Source organism: Schistocerca serialis, chromosome 8 (assembly GCF_023864345.2).
Source record: "Schistocerca serialis cubense isolate TAMUIC-IGC-003099 chromosome 8, iqSchSeri2.2, whole genome shotgun sequence".
Classification (NCBI taxonomy): Eukaryota; Metazoa; Arthropoda; class Insecta; order Orthoptera; family Acrididae; genus Schistocerca; species Schistocerca serialis.
This window is the reverse complement of record NC_064645.1, coordinates 493,725,544-493,745,224: the sequence shown is the minus strand read 5'-3', so window position 1 is coordinate 493,745,224 and position 19,681 is coordinate 493,725,544. Positions and strand designations below refer to the sequence as shown.

Below are 19,681 nucleotides of genomic sequence, written 5' to 3'. Positions count from 1 at the left end.
CAGGAGTTAAACTAAGTACATGTCTGAGAGTGAATGTCTTAACAATTTGATAAAAGAGCAATGTCTATCCTGGACAATGCCTCAAGGAGCAGAGAAGAGAGAACTATATGGTTCTACGAAGTGAGGAGTTCGTAGGCAGCTACTGTAACAGCAGCAAAGTATTTCCCTCAGGTGCAGCTGTTGGAAGTGCAGTGGCCAATGTGGCACATGGCAAAGGCAGCACAACAATTTGGTGAGCAGTGGGAGCCACAGTGGCTGTGCCGAGCAGGGTCTGTCACATAGATTGGAGTGGTTCTTGATTCATCATAGCCTGGAATGCGACTGTCTCCAGAGGTGCAGCACTAACTTAAGTTGCTTTGGTGGAAGGATATATCTGCAGTGTCATGAGAACATTTGACCACTAGGATGTAAGGAGATTCTTACAATCTCAGTGCTGCATACAACTTGCATGCCTTCGTACGTTGTGGCTCTTGCAAGAGGCTTGACTACACAGTACCTCTATGTCTGTTTATGAACAACCTCACAAATGAGGCAGAAGCCATACCTGGTCTGTGAAACATACATGTAAGTGTGGTGGCTGAAATACATGGGGGCAGCTTTGCATACACCACAGTTTATATACCACCTTTTCTGACAACACTGACTGATCTCCATGATATCATCAGTGCTGTGCTGGCCAATATTGACAGGGACGTGCTCAAATGTGTATGAATCAAACTTGGCTACCACAAGATGTTTGTCATGAAACATGAGGAGAACAAATACAACATTTGTAATTATCTGTAAGAAACTTGAAAATGCATTTTCCATAGAATGTAGCATTCACTATTTTGTACATAATACTTTGTGAAATATATTTATCTAAACCCAATGAATCATTTTTAAACATCGTGTATTCTCATACAAAACTCTATAACACGCTACTGACAGACATTATGTTGAAAACAGAAAATAAATAGGTATTCAAAAACAAAGGACAGAATATGTGGTTAGCCAGTACTTTCATAACTTATCTGAATATCCACACCCATAAATGAAAATTCAGATCATCTGTAATGTTTGCATCAAACTAAACTTGATTCTTTTTTCACATATAGGCAGCTATAGTAGTCTGTGTAAAGTTACATATATGCTTTGCTTGAACTATTGGATACAAACAGCAGCCGAGTAGTATAAAGTAGCAATGACTTTTTATTTTCAAAGCACCTATTTTTCTTCTAATGTCCATAAATGTGCATCAAGTAATTTAGAAGTAATTCTCTCATGTATCAGTATGATTAGATTAGCATTTGTCATAATTTACATAGTCTGCAGTGATTGCTTCTACCTATTAATATTTAACTTTGTTTGTTCTGGATTACTGAAGGCTCTCCTTCATGAGAGCACACATGGAACATGATGTGTGAACGAGTATGAAATGAACTGAAGAGGGAAGTTTACAATAAGTGTTCACTTCCATTTTTGCTTTAAGGCAATTATGCAGCTGGAGTATGTATGCACAATAAAGGCCTCAATTCACTAGTAAAAATCTATCTTTGACCTGTTCAATATCATGCATGACATAGTACAGTGTTGTGATTTCTCAGATCAATAAACTACAACACAATAAGCCTGCCCAGTTAGCAGTGTGGTCCAACGCACTGCTTTCTGGGAGGAAAAGCATGTCGGTCCCTGGCACAAATCTGCCCGGCAGATTAGTGTCGATGTCTGGTGTGCCAGCTAGTCTGTGCAAGGTTTTTAAGGCGGTTTTCCATCTGCCTCGGCAAATGCAGTCCAGTTCCCCTTATTCTGCCTCAGTTACGCTATGTCGGCGATTGCTTGGCAAACACTTTCTCCACGTACGTGTACACCTTAATTACTCTACCATGCAAACATGGGAGTTACACTTATCTGGTGTGAAATATTCGTGGGGAGGAGGGGGGGGGGGGGGGGGGGTCCACTGGGGGGCCAAACTGCACAGTAACCCTGGGTTCGGTGTGGGGTGGTGGTGGTGGTGGTGGGGTGAGTGTACTGCTGTAGCCTGTTGTGGGATTGTGAACCACTGAGGGCTATGGTGGGGACAAAGCCTCTCCATTGTTTCTAGGTTCCTGGTTCCATACAGTACCATACAATACAATAACAACAGACTGAAGATATAACCTAATGGTGCGCACGAATAAGTACAGCTGTGGGTGGAAGGTACTAGTTAAGGGACCGACTGTCACGTCAGATGGCAGGCAAGGGGGTGTTGATATATAGCAAATGACTCTGTGAGGCAATTTTACGACACCACTTGCAGGTGAAAAGGCGTGGCCCAGTGGACGCTGTATACAAGTAATCAGGGCAGCACAGGGTACCGACATGCTGTGAAGAACCCATACATTGTATTTACAACAGCATCTAGTGACCTGTGTGTGGGGACCGAAGTGGGCTGGGGAAAGCTGACGTTACTATTAAAGAGCACTCCACTTCTCCCTTCCAGAGGAGCTATGTCAAAGGCGTAGGTGTAAGACACATAAATATGAGCCCGGATGCAGGCAGTTGTGTCACCATTCTGTCAGCATTTAGAACTGGAGAGAATGATGATTGTTTAAGTTGCAGGCCAACCACGACCTTTGGCGATGGATTTCAGCAGCCAACCAGCCTACTGGCACTCCCACCAACCTCCACTGCATGGACACACCGTAACTGTGGGGAGGGAGGAGGGTGGGGTTGGGGGTGGGGCGTGGGGGACAGGCTGCAGCTTGGAGCTGCACCAGCACAAGGAATGAGAGGGCTGGTAGCCTCCACTCTCTGGGTGACATTGTCCGGTGGACTGCAAGCTGCAATCGACAGGAGCAGGGCCGGGACATGAACTCATAGCCTCCCGGATGCAGAGCTGTCTCTGGTCACTGCACAAGCTGCCCTGGGCAGATGGCTGGAGCTGCTATGGCTCACTACAACAATGTCAGATGGCTGTTTCTCTTTGGTGCTCTACAGGGGTCCATGATTTGTGCTTGAGAAAGCAGCCAACACATGTGGTGGCCACTTAGCCATGGTGTGAGTAGAAGCACTACATACGCCACACTGGGCAACTGGATGCTGACAATGCAAACACACGCGCAGTGCGGCACCATCACTGGGATCATCGATTTAGCTTCAATACAATAAAGTGAATGACACACTTGCCGATGTTTCTCTGCATTGCTGTGTCATCTGAGCAGGATACAGCCAGGGCAAGAGCACCACAGAAACAGATGCGAGCCTCTGCCAGCACCATACAGACTTGCCACCAGCACCACAGGCAGTGCGCAGATGAAGATACCAACTTCGTCTTAACCAATTGCCGGCCGAGTATAATCTGCCAATAACCAGATGACAACAGACAGAAGCCTACTCAGAAGATAGAAGAGTAGCTCTGGGCCACTTGGTTATAGATCATTGTCCAGGGCTGACTTTAGACAGGGAATGTCATTTAGTGAACTCTTAGGAGTAAACAGACAGTTGTAAATTGCATTTGCTACATACTGTGAAGTTTACCTACAATTATTTGCACTTAGCCATTGAGGGTCTTTCTTGTGTTATATTACATGCTGTGTTGCAGACTTCATTATTCAACAAATCAAAAAGATAAGTAAGCCTTTTTAACACATTTATATGACTTTGTTGTACCTGACCCTGAGGCATAGCTGTGTAATAGTGGCAGGGAGAAATTGTCTTAGCGGTGCACTGTACCATAAACCATTTTGGAATTCACAAACTCGGCCTATTGTAACAATAGTGGCAACTCGGTCTCCACAGCAATAGCGATGAGGCCTTTACAAAACTGGCAATGAGGGTTTACAAAAGGCAGGAGTCACCCTTCTCTCCCAAACCACACCTCTCAGTTGTTCTAACATATTATAACCCATTAGCTCAGGGCTTGTAACAATTGGTTGTCAGAAAGTGGTTGTTTTGCTTTCCAACACAATACATTGTGTCGGAAAGTGTTTGATGATAGAGTTGGTTTTGGTGAATGGTTGTGAGGCAGTAGCACTTGATACAGATTGGATGGTACCAGCTCAGCATGATGTGGTGAGCAAGTTTTATTTATATTGTTTTTTATGTTTGCTCTCGTTCTCAGAGTTAGTTGTGTCAGCTAGGGTATACAATGTTTCAGTTACTTTTGTGAAGCCAAGGGAACCCATGGATTTACATTTGTTTAGAGGTAATGGTAGATGTGATAATTTAGTGCCAGTGAGGTGTTCATTTTGCAATTTGTCTGGGCGTGTGTTGCCGAGTACCAGAGCTATAGCAACTGCTCGCTGTGTAAGTAGCCGTACTGGTCATTTATCTAGTATGGATGGACAACCCAGAGGATTTAGAGTCAACTCTTAGGATCACAACACTTATAGAGGAGATGGATATGGCCACAAAGCAGAGAGTGGATCATTGTATGTTGGCTTCTGAAGTCAAGCATTACTGATGTTGTCAGGAGAGACATGTAATAAAATAGTGCAAGCATCCGGAATGCTATGGGTGTGGCACAGTGGGCCACAGGGCATTTGAGTGTAGAGGCAGGAAGGGTGGAAAGCACCAGCAAGGGAAGCAGCCATTAAATGCAAACAGTATTCCTTCAACTGACTGAAGCAGTCCTCATAGACTGTAACATGATACAAGTTAATGCACAGATGGGATGCAGCTTTGGACTTAGAGGGTGGCAGGAAACAGAGATTTTTGGTGGACACAGGTGTGAATGTGTCCATCATCAGTCTGGACCTTGTGGGAAAGAGGATACTGAGGTTACATGGGATTGGTGATAATAGGGTGGAATCATTGGGTATGGCAGTAATGGAGTTTTCAGTCAGGAAAATGAAGTTCAGTGAACGCATGGAGGCATTGCCATGCATAGGCAAAGGTTATTCAGTGATTCTCAAGCTATACCTTTTTAACAAACACAATGGAACTCAATGGGACTTTGTTTCACCTGGGGGAAACAGTTGCAACTGAGACAATGGTATAAGGTTCACCTATCATGGGATTGAGACAAATTAAATGGTGTACGTCTTCAGCAAACATTAATCAGCAAGATAAAACACCAGCAGGTACAGGCAGATAGTGTGGGTTTCAGTGGATAAAGATTTGCCAAAGGAAACTTTATAGGTGGCTGAGTCATTCTTAAGCGATGAAGAGTTGGATAGTTTACATTGTTTTATTGTTCTATTCACAGGAGTTTAGCACATGTGAGCGACATTAATGGGGAACATATGATTCCGGTTAGTGAGGATAACTTTGTTGGAGGGCAGATGACTCTGACAAAGGGTGCAACAATAGCCATTCTGGAAGCCTTCGAACATGAGGACTTCAATAAGTCGAGGGTAGAGGAAAGCTACAAGCAAATCATCGATACAGAAATGTTATGAGGGAAAGTAGGTCATTTGAAGGACAGTGATCAAATGGCTATGGAGAACTTGTTGTCAAAATTTAGCAATTTATTTTATGTGAACGGAAGATTACCAGCAACCCCACTGATGCAAGATCACATACTGACAGGATATAGTACACCAATTTATAGGAAGCCATACCATACAGCAAAGCTGCTGCAAGCACTGGTAGAAGAATTTATTGAACAAAAGCTATGGGATGGGATCATAGAACTGAATGATAGTTCCTGTTGTACCAATATTGTCATTATGCCAAAAAAGTCAGCAGACAGGACATGAAAATACAGATTTTGCTGTGACTATAGATCTCTAAAAGTGTGAACCATTTTGGATACTTACCCAATTCCAAACCTCACGGAAACTTTGGATAATCTTAGTCAGTGTTGGTTCTTTACAATTTTGGACCTCAGGAGTGGATACCATCAATTGGAGGTGGCACCTGAAGATAGGCCAAAAACAGCATTTGATGTACCAGGAGGATATTTTCATTAAAAACACATGCCACTTGAACTAAAGAATGCACCAGCAAATTTTCAGTGGTTGTTAGATGGGGTGCCGAGAGGATTTAAGCTGAAAACTTGTCTAGTCTATCTCGATGACATAACTGTCTATTCAAAGGATTTACAGGAGCATGTGAGACATTTGGAGGTTGTCTGTAGTAGGCTATGATCGGCACTTTTAAAGTTAAGTGTGAACAAGTGCCATTTCGCACAAACTCAGGTAAACCATCTGGGGCAAGTGATTAGTGAGCACGGAATACAGACTGATCATCTTAGTGACACAATTGAAAATTGTCTGATATCACAAATACTAAGCAGATACAGTTGTTCACTGGCCTCTGTAATCATTATAGGTGGTTTATGAAGGACTTTGCAAAAATAGCTGGACCTTTGAACAAACTGTTGAAGAAGGGGAACTGCTTACAGGAATATCAGAAGGCATTTGAAAAACCGGAAGAAATATTGGTTTCAGATCTACTATTGATTTTTACAGATTTTGAGAAAGAGTTTATCCTTTCACATGATGCTTCAAATGAGGCAGTTGGTTGTGTATTGGTTCAAAAGGCTCTGAGCACTATGGGACTTAACATCTGAGGTCATCAGTCCCCTAGAACTTAGAACTACTTAAACATAACCAACCTAAGGAGATTACACACATCCATGCCCGAGGCAGGATTTGAACCTGTGACCATAGCAGCAGCGCGGTTCCGGACTGAAGCGCCAAGAACCGCTCGGTCACAACGGCGACCAGTTGTGTTTGGGGACAGATGACAGTTGGTCAGGAACATCCAGTAGCTTGCACTTCCAGGCAGTTAAAAACAAGGTGGAGAACAATTACTTAATAATAGAGATAGAGATGTTGGTGATCATTACATATTTTCAGTGTTACCTGTATTGTAGGAAGTTTAAGGTCAGGGTGACAGACCAAACCTCATTGAAATGATTGCTTGGTTTAAAAGATCCATCTAGTAAAGTAATTCAGTGGGCACTTAACCTTAGTGAATTCGAGTATGAGGTAATCCACAAGCTAGGGAGATCACATGCAAATGCAGATTCATTAAGCCACATGGTAGTAATTTTAAGTATACTGGGGAAGAGCACTATAGTGTGGCAGTGGGAAAAGGCAAAGGATACAGACTGCCAGGCATTTAAGTCACAACCACATTTCATTATGCATCAGGATTTGTTGTGTAGGACGATGAGGTGTGGACCATGTGTGGTGGTTCCAGTGGGTTTTTGGAAGGAAGCTTTGCAGCAAGTTGATGACCACATGTTGTCAAGTCATGGTGGGTAATGTGTGACGGACAGACATGTAGCAGAGCAGTGCTGGAGGAGGAACAGGAAGCACACTGTGGAGCAGTATGTCAAGGACTGTGTGCCAAGCACGTTTCAGAGTGTGCCATTACAAAGGTTACCAGAGGCCTATGTCAGGGTTGGATGTCCTCAAGCCTTTTAATAAAACACCTGCAGGAAACAGGTACGTTCTCATGATCATTGATCATTTTCCTCAATTTTTGGCAATGTATTGGTGCCAGACCAATGGGATAGTACTGTAGCGCAGGTGTTAGTAAACAACTGGATATTAAAGTTTTGAGTGCCTAAGCCTGTAATTATGTACTGGGGTACCAGTTTTGTCTCAGATTCAATGAAACAACTATGGTGTGTGTTGCTTATATGGGAGTTACGGAAGAGTCAGTTTCATCCACAGACCAATGGGAGATCTGAATGCATGCACAAGACAATTGCAAAAATGTTGAGCTTTTACATATGTTCCAGGCACTAAGATTGGGACACCTATTTACCTTATGTACAGTGTACCTATAATTCAAAGGTTCACACTGCAATGGGCTTGTCACGATTTGAGGTCATGCAAAGCAAGAAAATGCCATCTCCCTTTTAATGTTTTGATTCCTAAACTAGGACCGGAGTGTGAATCAGTGAGGAAGTTTGCTAGAAGAATTAGGAAGTTTGGAGGAATGTGCAAAAAGCAAACGCAAAGGTGCTACATGCCAGGAACAACCAAACAGATGGATGGGCAAATTGCCGCAGTACTGTGTGGGGCAGTAGGTAATGGTCACTAGTCTCTCTACATCAAAGGGTAAAAACAAAGAAATTTAGGAATGGTAGAGGGGATACCATAGTTATCGGCGACCAACCAGGAGGTGAAATTTACGTAGGGTAAAATGAAGGAACTTGGAATTGGTGAGCAACATAAGGTGCATGATGTACCATATAGGTTAAAGTCATGTAAGTTTTATAATTGTAGTTTGTTGTTGTTTTTGTCTAATATATCAGGGAATATATATTTTATTGCCATAAGGATGTTTGATTTTTTTTTTTTAATTTTTTTTTTTTAAATTTTTTACAGAGTTATTAGTTTTTCATGTCGTCATTATCAATACTGTTTTTATTGTGGATTGTGCATCCAAAGGAGGGTTGTGGTCTGGCCAGGTGGCCAAGTATGGACGGATATGCAGTTTGCTTCTGGGGTAAGTAAATGGGACAAGGTGTAGGAAGGAGCTTCTGCCAGCCCAAGCATACTTCCAGAGGGTGGGAATGCATATTCATGTCGGAGACTGTGTGGTTGAATTGTTGTGAAGGAGGCAGACCAGTTGGGTTGAAAAAACTTGAGCATCAGGAAAAAATGATCATTAATGGCATGACTTAGGAGGCAGTCGGGATGTATTTTCGTCTTCTGGCTATGCTTACAGGCTCAACTGTTATGACATTGTCATGGAACATGTTGTATTGGGCAGAAAGATCTCTGAAGGTATTCAAGATTTAACGTGTGTATATGACACACTCAATCCAGGGTGTTTGCACCACTTGGACAGAGTAATAGAGTCCCAGAAAGGGGAAATTTTGATGGAACAAATGTGGCAGCCGGTACACCATTTCCAGGAAAACCAGAAGCACGAAGTATTAATGGCAATTGTATTGGACACCAGTTGTGATGTGTTTCTAGCAGGCTTTTTTGTATAGTATTTCTGGGTAACATGCAAGCCTTACCTGTAGAATACTTGACCAGCATTGGTCAGGGAAAAAGTTAGTTTTAAGGCCTTAATTGGTGTATAAGGGGCCATGACAGTAGTAAAATGTGAGTGGAAATCCTGTATGGAGAATTAGGGAGATTGTCCTCAATATGTAAATTATTAGAGTTAAGGTAGTTGAGCGGGAGCGCGATGTTAAAAGATTAGAGACAAATCTTATCAGAAGAGAGGAGGTATGCTGCGCCATGAATAAGTACAGACACGGATTTGGGGAATTCTTGTAAAGGGACTGATTGTCACATCAGATGGTGGGCATGGTGGATGTTGATATTTAACAAACGATTCTGTCGGGCAGGTTTACGACACTACTCGTAGGTGAGAAGGCACTGTCCGTTGGGCACTGCATACAAGTGTGAAGTAATCAGGGCAACACAGGTTATTGATGTGTTGTGAACAACTCATATGTTGCAGTTACAACAGTGTCTAGCGGCCTGTGTGTAGGGGGTAAAGCAGGCTGAGAAAAGCTGATGATGTAATTATTAAAGAGCACTTCACTTGTCCCCTCCAGATGAACTACATCAATGGTGTGGGGGAAAGACGTATAAATCAGCGAGGCAGAGAGAAAATGCCCTTCTAAAATAGTGATAAATGGTAGAGCTGTTACAGAACCCAGTGGCATTTGTGAATCATTCAATGACTTTTTCATAAACTGTAACAAATTTGGTGACTGTTCACCACCAAAAACAAAGCCCAATATGACAGACAGCAATTGCCCATGTTTTAAGTTTTCTCATGTTTTCATCTCAGATGTCATCAAAATCATAATGTCCCTAAAACTTCAAAATCTGTGAGGTCCCCACTGAAATACTAAAAATAGTCCATCACAGTATTGCATATCCACTCCCTTTCATAATCAACCAATCTTTTGATGAGGGATGTTTCCCAGATCGATTAAAATATGCAGAAGTTCGGCCCATACATAAAAAAAGGCAAACAAGATGAATTGGGCAACTATAGGCCAATCTCACAGTTACCAATTTTCTCAAAAATATTTGAAAGAGCTGCATGTGATCAGATCGAAAATCACAATTCATCTAACAGCATTATCTTAGGCAATCAATATGGTTTCAGAAAAGGCTGTAGCACAATCCAGTCACAAAAGTCAGCAGATGTCTTGATGGTAAAATGTGTGTGCCAGGCATCTTTTGAGACCTGTCCAAAGCCTTCGACACAAAAAATCATGATTTGCTTCTCCAAAAATTGGCACGCTATGGTTTTCAAGGCAAACCTCTTAGCTGGATGTCATCATACTTGGCAAACAGAAAACAAAGAGTACTCATTAACATCAATGGCAAGAAATTTCTCTCTGGCTGGAAACACACTCAGTTAGGTGTTCCACAAGGTTCAATATCAGGGCCACTACTTTTTCTGTATTATATTAATGATATGCCATGTCAGGTCCAGTCTGATACTATCCTCTATGGAGATGACTCAACAGCTGTAGTCTGTTGTAAAAACGAGGTAGACCTAATTCGTCATATTGAACAAACACCTGGGGAAGTGGAAGCGTGGGTCAAAAACAATAACTTGACATTAAATTTTACAAAAACAGAAATTGTTCATTTCACCACAAAAAAATCTGCACAGTCTATAAATGAAATAAGGTATATGGACAAAAAATTAGAGACTGCAGACTGTGGCAAATTCCTTGGCGTATTAGTCAATAAAGACCTGTTATGGAGTCACCATGTGGACAACATACTGGGTCGACTGAATAGCCTTGTATATATTATGAATATCTTATACAGTATTACTGATTTAGCTGTAAGAAAAACTGTATATAACGCATATTTTTTTTCAGTCATTAGGTATAGTATAATTTTCTGGGGGTCTGAAAAAACAAATTTACTTAGAGCTTTTAGACTACAAAAAAGAATCATCCGAGCAATGGTGGGAGCAAAACCACAGCAACATTGTAAACCTTTATTTGTAAAACTAGATCTAATGAGCATTCCAAGCATATACATCTATGAAACTCTCACTTTCACGAAAAGAAACCCACAACTTTTTGAGGGCAACTTCTTCTTGCATCAATATGATACTAGTATAGAACGAGCTACATGTTACCTACCCACCATTTAAAATCATATGAAAAAACCCCATACCATATGGGCATGAAATTTGTAAATAAAATATGGAAAGATATGGATGACTCAAATGTAAAAGGTACCAAAAGAGATCTAGAAAAATATCTGAAAGATAAATGTTACTATAGTGTAGAAGATTTCGTGAATGGCAACAATGCATTATAATTGTAATTAAAATACCTCTTTGAAGATGTTACACCATATATATTATTAGTTTACTGTATATTTTTTAGTATTATTATATATAGTGTAAAACTGACAAGTCGCCTATGTCACAATCTTTGATTGTATAAGGCATGTTATGTGATGATAAAAATTGAATTGAATTGAGTCTTATTTACAGCATCACTGCTTTCACTCCATTGAAGAATATTTAAATTTATGAAGTGTGTGTTATATAAATACAAATGTATGAAGTGTTTTATTGTAACTTTAAATACGTGTGCCTAGAAATGACTTTCAGCTGTATATTTATAACTTGATTTGTCCAATGTGTTATGCATAAGTTGCTTTGTAGACAACAGGACCAATAAATACAACAACAACAACAACAACAACAGCCCTGCCCCTGACAGGGTAGACTATACCTTTTACGCAAACGGAATAGGATGTTCCATGTGGGTGCATACTGCAGGTGTTGTTTCTGGGTTTTCAGAGGAGAAGAGCCCATGAAGCGAGTCTCTGGGTGTAGGCGTGGTATAAGGACCGAGTGGGGTGTTTTGTAGAATGTGTGTGTGGAGGCATATGATTTTGGGAGTGATAGGAAGACGATATCATAAACAAGTTAAGTTATGTAGTTAATGTGCTAAATGGCTTTAAATTTTCTAAATGTGTTCAAATGTGTGTGAATTCCTAGGGGACCAAACTGCTAAGGTCATTGGTCCCTAGACTTACAAACTACTTAAACTAACTTATGCTAAGAACAACACACACACCCATGCCCAAGGGAGGACTCAAACCTCCGGTGGGAGTGATCGTGCAATTAGCGACATGGCGCCTCTAACTGTGCGGCCACTCCGTGCGGCTTAAATTTTCTCAGACTTATAGTAATCTCAAGAGGTTCAAAATTCATGGGCTTTTAATTGAGTAGTCTACTTATTAACGAATTACAAAATTTAAAAAATGAACTATTTTACAACCAGTTAACATTATATGTTTTCCTATAATATGTTAGAATGATAGGTAACATCCAAGAGGAATTTGGCAAATTGAGAACATACATACTTGTTCCTGATGAATAGTTGTCATGAATGTGATTTCCTTGAGAAAATCCTTCTTGCTGATTTACTCTCACAGCTGCTTGACCCAACCGATCATGATGAATGCTACAAGGAACAGAAATTATTGCTACACATAATTCAAGTACATTATATAAATAAAAATCTCTCATACTTTTTCATTCATTAATTATCTTACAAAACTAGAAAAAATTACACATGTGTGATTTTCTGTGAGGGGCAATAGACTTTTCATATTATACTAACAAAATGTTATTAAATGCCAAACTGAAAATTCTAAAAGCACACACATACTGTATTAAAGGCTTTTTGTTTTGAAGGCCTCCAGGAATAACCTCTGGTGTTCGACTATTTAGTGTGACTATACATCTCTGATAGCGTTCTGGCCTCCATGCCTCGGTATCTGGTTTGTATGACTGTATACGGCGGCCGTATCTGTTACCATACTTATTCTGCAACATTAAATCATGTTTAGTTGCTATGTTCTCTTTATGTGACATATTTACTTACTATGTTACCATGTAGACTGAAAAAAATGTGATTATGGGTAATGTTGCTGGAAACACTGTTATTTCAGCAGTTTATTAAAGATAGAAGATACTATATTAACATGAAGATTACACAAGGTACAAGAAAGTACTTCCATATTAGTGTTTACTACCATGCAAACAAAAGGCACACCTGAATACACGGAGTACAATATCTGAAAGAGCTTAAAGCTATCATAAACACTTGTAGCACCAAACCCTTCATCTCACACTGAAATGGTGAATGACAATTTCTTGGCTTCTCCATAAAGCTGCAATCCACCATGAAATTAGTTTTCAGAGAACTAGTTATCTATTTACAGGATGGTGATTTTTTACAGTGGAGGAATCAAAGCAGAATTTCAGTAGTGCAAAGATTGGCAACAGGAATGTAAAATTGGGCACTTCACAAAATGTAAAAAATGTGTTATCCAATGACTATAATATCAATGGCCCAAATTTGAAACAGCCAACTCCTACAAATACCTGGGAGCACAAATCTTTTGGGATACGATTTGGAAGGCTCACATAAACAAACAATGGAAAATCCATGAAGGAATAATGTCAGTGTTATGGAAAGAGTAGAATGCTGCACACCATATGGACAGGATGTTGAATTGCAGATGGGCACAACAAAAAGACTGCTGTACGAGTGAGCTTTTGTGCAAAATGCCTTCTTCTAACGTAGAAAACACACACATTCACGCAAGCACAATTCACACACATGACCACTGTCTCTGAGTCTGGAGTGCAAGCAACTTTGCCTGATGGGAGAAGCAATTTGGGGGATGGGGTAAGGAGGTGCCAGGCATGGGGAGGGATAGGTTGAAGGGGTGGGAATGGGTGTAGCGCTGCTTGTGGGAGCACGTAGGGATGTATTAGGGACAAGATAGGGCTGCTATGGTCAGTCAGGTGGTTGGGGAAAGGGGGGGGGGGGAGCAAGAAGAGGAGAGGCATAAAGGAGGAGAAAATGAGAGAGAGAGAGAGAGAGAGAGAGAGAGAGAGAGAGAGAGAGAGAGACTAGTATGTGCATTGGTGGTATAGAAGGCTGTGTAGTGTTGAGTTGGGGCAGAGAAGGGGTAGGTGGGTGAAGAACAGGGACTACCAAAGAGTAAGACAAGGGGGATTTTGGGAATGTAGGATAGGTAACCCGTGGTCTAGGGGTAGCGTCTTTGATTCATAATCAAAACGTCTTCGGTCCCGTGTTCGATCCCCGCCACTGCCTAAATTTTGGTAAATAATCAGCATTGGTGGCGAAGACTTCCGGCTTAAGAAGTCAGCCTCATTCTGCCAACAGCCTTGTCAAAGAGGGCGGAGGAGCGGATAGAGGATCAGGGCACTCTCTTGTCCTAGGGGTGGGAAATTGCCCCTAAAGGCGGAAGAATCAGCAATGATCAACGACATGAGGATGCAGAATGCAATGGAAACCACTGCATTAAAGACACATAATGTGTATCCACAGGACATGTGGCCTGTAATTGAAGAAGTGTCATGATGATCTCTCCATTGGCAAAAGATTCCGGTATAGTCCCCCATTCGGATCTCCGGGAGGGGACTGCCAAGGGGGAGGTTACCATGAGAAAAAGATTGAATAATCTACGAAAGGATAACGTTCTACGAGTTGGGGCATGGAATGTCAGAAGCTTGAACGTGGTAAGGAAACTAGAAAATCTGAAAAGGGAAATGCAAAGGCTCAATCTAGATATAGTAGGGGTCAGTGAAGTGAAGTGGAAGGAAGACAAGGATTTCTGGTCAGACGAGTATCGGGTAATATCAACAGCAGCAGAAAATGGTATAACAGGTGTAGGATTCATTATGAATAGAAAGGTAGGGCAGAGGGTGTGTTACTGTGAACAGTTCAGTGACCGGGTTGTTCTAATCAGAATCGACAGCAGACCAACACCGACGTCGCAAGCTGAAGATGAACAGATAGAGAAAGTGTATGAGGATATTGAAAGGGTAATGCAGTATGTAAAGAGGGACGAAAATCTAATTGTCATGGGCGACTGGAATGCAGCTGTAGGGGAAGGAGTAGAAGAAAAGGTTACAGGAGAATATGGGCTTGGGTCGAGGAATGAAAGAGGAGAAAGACTAATTGAGTTCTGTAACAAGTTTCAGCTAGTAATAGCGAATACCCTGTTCAAGAATCACAAGAGGAGGAGGTATACTTGGAAAAGGCCGGGAGATACGGGAAGATTTCAATTAGATTACATCATGGTCCGACAGAGATTCCGAAATCAGATACTGGATTGTAAGGCGTACCCAGGAGCAGATATAGATTCAGATCACAATATAGTAGTGATGAAGAGTAGGCTGAAGTTCAAGACATTAGTCAGGAAGAATCAATACGGGTGGGATACGGAAGTACTAAGGAATGACGAGATACGTTTTAAGTTCTCTAACGCTATAGATACAGCAATAAGGAATAGTGCAGTAGGCAGTACAATTGAAGAGGAATGGACATCTCTAAAAAGGGCCATCACAGAAGTTGGGAAGGGAAACATAGGTACAAAGAAGGTAGCTGCGAAGAAACCATGGGTAACAGAAAAAATACTTCAGTTGATTGATGAAAGGAGGAAGTACAAACATGTTCCGGGAAAATCAGGAAACAGAAATACAAGTCGCTGAGGAATGAAATAAATAGGAAGTGCAGGGAAGCTAAGACAAAATGGCTGCAGAAAAAATGTGAAGACATCGAAAAAGATATGATTGTCAGAAGGACAGACTCAGCATACAGGAAAGTCAAAACAACCTTTGGTGACATTAAAAGCAACGGTGGTAACATTAAGAGTGCAACGGGAATTCCACTGTTAAATGCAGAGGAGAGAGCAGGTAGGTGGAAAGAATACATTGAAAGCCTCTATGAGGGTGAAGATTTGTCTGATGTGATAGAAGAAGAGACAGGAGTCGATTTAGAAGAGAGAGGGGATCCAGTATTAGAATTGGAATTTAAAAGAGCTTTGGAGGACTTACGGTCTAATAAGGCAGAAGGGATAGATAACATTCCATCAGAATTTCTAAAATCATTGGGGGAAGTGGCAACAAAACGACTATTCATGTTGGTGTGTAGAATATATGAGTCTGGTGACATACCATCTGACTTTCGGAAAAGCATCATCCACACAATTCCGAAGACGGCAAGAGCTGACAAGTGCGAGAATTATCGCACAATCAGCTTAACAGCTCATGCATCGAAGCTGCTTACAAGAATAATATACAGAAGAATGGAAAAGAAAATTGAGAATGCACTAGGTGATTGGCTTTAGGAAAAGTAAAGGGACGAGAGAGGCAATTCTGACATTACGGCTAATAATGGAAGCAAGGCTAAAGAAAAATCAAGACACTTTCATAGGATTTGTCTACCTGGAAAAAGCGTTCGACAATATAAAATGGTGCAAGCTGTTCGAGATTCTGAAAAAAGTAGGGGCAAGCTATAGGGAGAGACGGGTCATATACAATATGTACAACAACCAAGAAGGAATAATAAGAGTGGACGATCAAGAACGAAGTGCTCGTATTAAGAAGGGTGTAAGACAAGGCTGTAGCCTTTCGCCCCTACTCTTCAATCTGTACATCGAGGAAGCAATGATGGAAATAAAAGAAAGGTTCAGGAGTGGAATTAAAATACAAGGTGAAAGGATATCAATGATACGATTCGCTGATGACATTGCTATCCTGAGTGAAAGTGAAGAAGAATTAAATGATCTGCTGAACGGAATGAACAGTCTAATGAGTACACAGTATGGTTTGAGAGTAAACCGGAGAAAGACGAAGGTAATGAGAAGTAGTAGAAATGAGAACAGCGAGAAACTTAACATCAGGATTGATGGTCACGAAGTCAATGAAGTTAAGGAATTCTGCTACCTAGGCAGTAAAATAACCAATGACGGACGGAGCAAGGAGGACATCAAAAGCAGACTCGCTATGGCAAAAAAGGCATTTCTGGCCAAGAGAAGTCTACTAATATCAAATACCGGCCTTAATTTGAGGAAGAAATTTCTGAGGATGTACGTCTGGAGTACAGCATTGTATGGTAGTGAAACATGGACTGTGGGAAAACTGTAACAGAAGAGAATCGAAGCATTTGAGATGTGGTGCTATAGACGAATGCTGAAAATTAGGTGGACTGATAAGGTAAGGAATGAGGAGGTCCTACGCAGAATCGGAGAGGAAAGGAATACGTGGAAAACACTGATAAGGAGAAGGGACAGGATGATAGGACATCTGCTAAGACATGAGGGAATGACTTCCATGGTACTAGAGGGAGCTGTAGAGGGCAAAAACTGTAGAGGAAGACAGAGATTGGAATACGTCAAGCAAATAATTGAGGACGTAGGTTGCAAGTGCTACTCTGAGATGAAGAGGTTAGCACAGGAAAGGAATTCATGGCGGGCTGCATCAAACCAGTCAGTAGACTGATGACAAAAAAAAACAAAAAGGATATACTGCAGGGAGAGTTCCCACCATTCCTGAACTGCACAGGTGGGAACACTCCCTGCAATTGGCCTCAACCTTCACTAGTCCCCAGCCCTTTCCCTCCTCCCACTCCAGTGCTACATAGCCCTCTATTCCAGCAACACGCCCACTAGCCTCTCTCCCTTCTTCCCCCCCCCCCCCCCCTCTCTCTCTCTCCTCCTCTTTCCCCTCCTTTACTTCTCCGCCTCTTCCATCCCCTCCCCCCATTGAACCTCACAGTACCCAACACTAACCCCTGCACATTCCCATAAGCTGCAATACATCCTTCCCCATACCTATTTTGCTATCCTTCCCTCTCCATGCCCCTACCTCCTCCTTACAGCCCCCCCCCTCCCTCCCTCCTCTGTTGCCCAGGCTACTACTCCTATCAGGCACAGCTGAGACAATGGGGCCTCAGGAGCCAGCAACAATGGTTGTGTGCCTGTGTAAATGTGTGTGTGTTTCCAATGCTAAAAGAAGGCCTTTTGGCCAAAAGCTTACATGTATGGCACTCTTTTTGTTGTGCCTGTTTGTGACTCAATATGTCCTCTGTATTGCAAGCAGCAATCTATCCTTTTCATAATATTGTCAAATATCACATAATCTGAGTCATATATACGACAGTGGCATTTAAGCAGTCATTCTTCCCAGTACATCTACAGATGCTGTTTTAGGTGCAAGTTGACTGTTCAGAATTCACTTTGTGCCTCATTTCTGTTTGGGTCATCCTGGGATGCTCTGTTGTCAGTCTGTCCGCAATGTGCTTGAGTTTTCTGTGCTGGTACCAATTGCTAGGTTCTCCATCAGTTGAATCTCAATTGCTTCCCTCATTACACTGTTTCAGTATCTAGGTGTCTGGTCTAGGATTCTCTTTTCTTCATAGTTCATCAAATGAAATGTTCAGTGATTGCTGACTTGGTTGGTTGTTACAGATGAGTGTGATGTGCATGTTCTTGGCATTTGAGGTCAACAGTTCTTGTAGTCTGTCAAACATATGACAAGCCACTTTGGCTAGCTTTCACAGACCAAGATCATGTTTAACATTCCCAATGAGTCCTCTGTTCTTGGTTGGTGGACAGACACACACTTGATGATGTACTTTCTCAGTATCCTGCTGACTTTATCCTGATCTTCTCCCTGGTCAGGTGGTTGAGTGTCTGGGTGAATGAACTTCCCAATCTGCTTAGCAGTATACCTATTTCTGCAGAACACAGTGTGTAGATGTTCATTCTTTGACATCAAGTTGTCTTTGTCTAATGATAAGTATATCCTGTGGACATGAACTCAGTGGTACCCTCCTTTGTGTACATTTAGTAATCCACACAGCCTTGCTAATACTGGAAGTCCTGGCCACAATTCTTTGATGAGCATGTCTGGTTGCCTGTTGCCCTCAGTACAGTACTGGTCTTCCTGTCACTCTAGACATGGATCAGATTCCAGTCATCTATATGCCTTGTTATCAACGAGTTCATGAATTTTCTCATTATAATCCGGTTGCTACATAATGACTACACAGAATTTCCTTTGTCTATTGGCACCATAAAAATGCTGCTATCTCCTCATAGTTTCTTCAGTGTCATCCTCTCATCCTTGGTGATGTTTGATTTTGGTAGTTTTGTCTTGGTAATCGCTCTGCAAGTTCAACAGCAGATTTCTCTGTCAGAGTCAGTGGACTCTTGTTGGCAATTTGCTTCACTGAACTGATAAATATTGAGATAGGGACACTGCTCGGTGTTGGTGTAAAATTGAGGAATTTGCTGAGTGCCTTCATGGTGATGTCATCAAGACACTGGCTACTTAAATTAATCACAGTCCTTATATCATCTGCCTACTCTGACTTCTTTCACATACGATCAAACTTCGCAGATTGGCTGCCCTGGCATTTTACTTAGCCTACCACGGCATTTTTTATGTGTGTGCCCTGCTAGAGACCAAATCTTTGTTTGCCAGTGACGCTGCCGTACACAGGTGTAAAAGTAAAATATTCCCAGAAACCACATTTAGTCTGTGGTGTATGTCTCAAATCCTTTCCCTCACAAATGCCATGCATCCCAGTTGTTTGCTCTTGTTTGCCACTCTGGAGTTATGATGTATTTGATCCTGGTGAAAATCAGTACTATTTCTACATCGAAAAGAAAACTAAGCATCTTCCTTTCCTCTGTTACAACTTATCTATCCTCATGAAATTGTGGTACGTCCCCTCCCCATAGTGCCAGCTGATGTACTTCTTCAGGCTTTCTCAGCAGTTTGCTAATATTCTTGAGTTCTTGTGTTTACTGTCAGATATCACCAACATTGTTGCACAATATTTTGGTGAAGTGACTCACCAGATGCTAAATGAGGCTGATCATTGGATGAATGAGTCCATAATTTGTACCCCCAATCATCCCGCTCCATCCAAGTACTGCTCTTGTAGCCTTCCGACTCCATCTACGATCCACTA

The 19,681-nt window shown here is 41.6% G+C and overlaps 1 protein-coding gene across 2 annotated transcripts in view; it reads right to left on the bottom strand.

Moving 5' to 3' along the window:
• Window positions 1-19,681, bottom strand: part of LOC126416279 (uncharacterized) — a 212,181-nt gene that overhangs the window by 108,381 nt on the left and 84,119 nt on the right. For both annotated transcript variants that reach the window (XM_050083923.1, XM_050083924.1), the window contains exons 3-4: window positions 12,551-12,708; window positions 12,243-12,343 (exon numbers count right to left, since the gene is read on the bottom strand). In XM_050083923.1, the coding sequence (XP_049939880.1) occupies window positions 12,243-12,343; window positions 12,551-12,708 (259 nt within the window). The remainder of the gene's footprint in view (window positions 1-12,242; window positions 12,344-12,550; window positions 12,709-19,681) is intronic.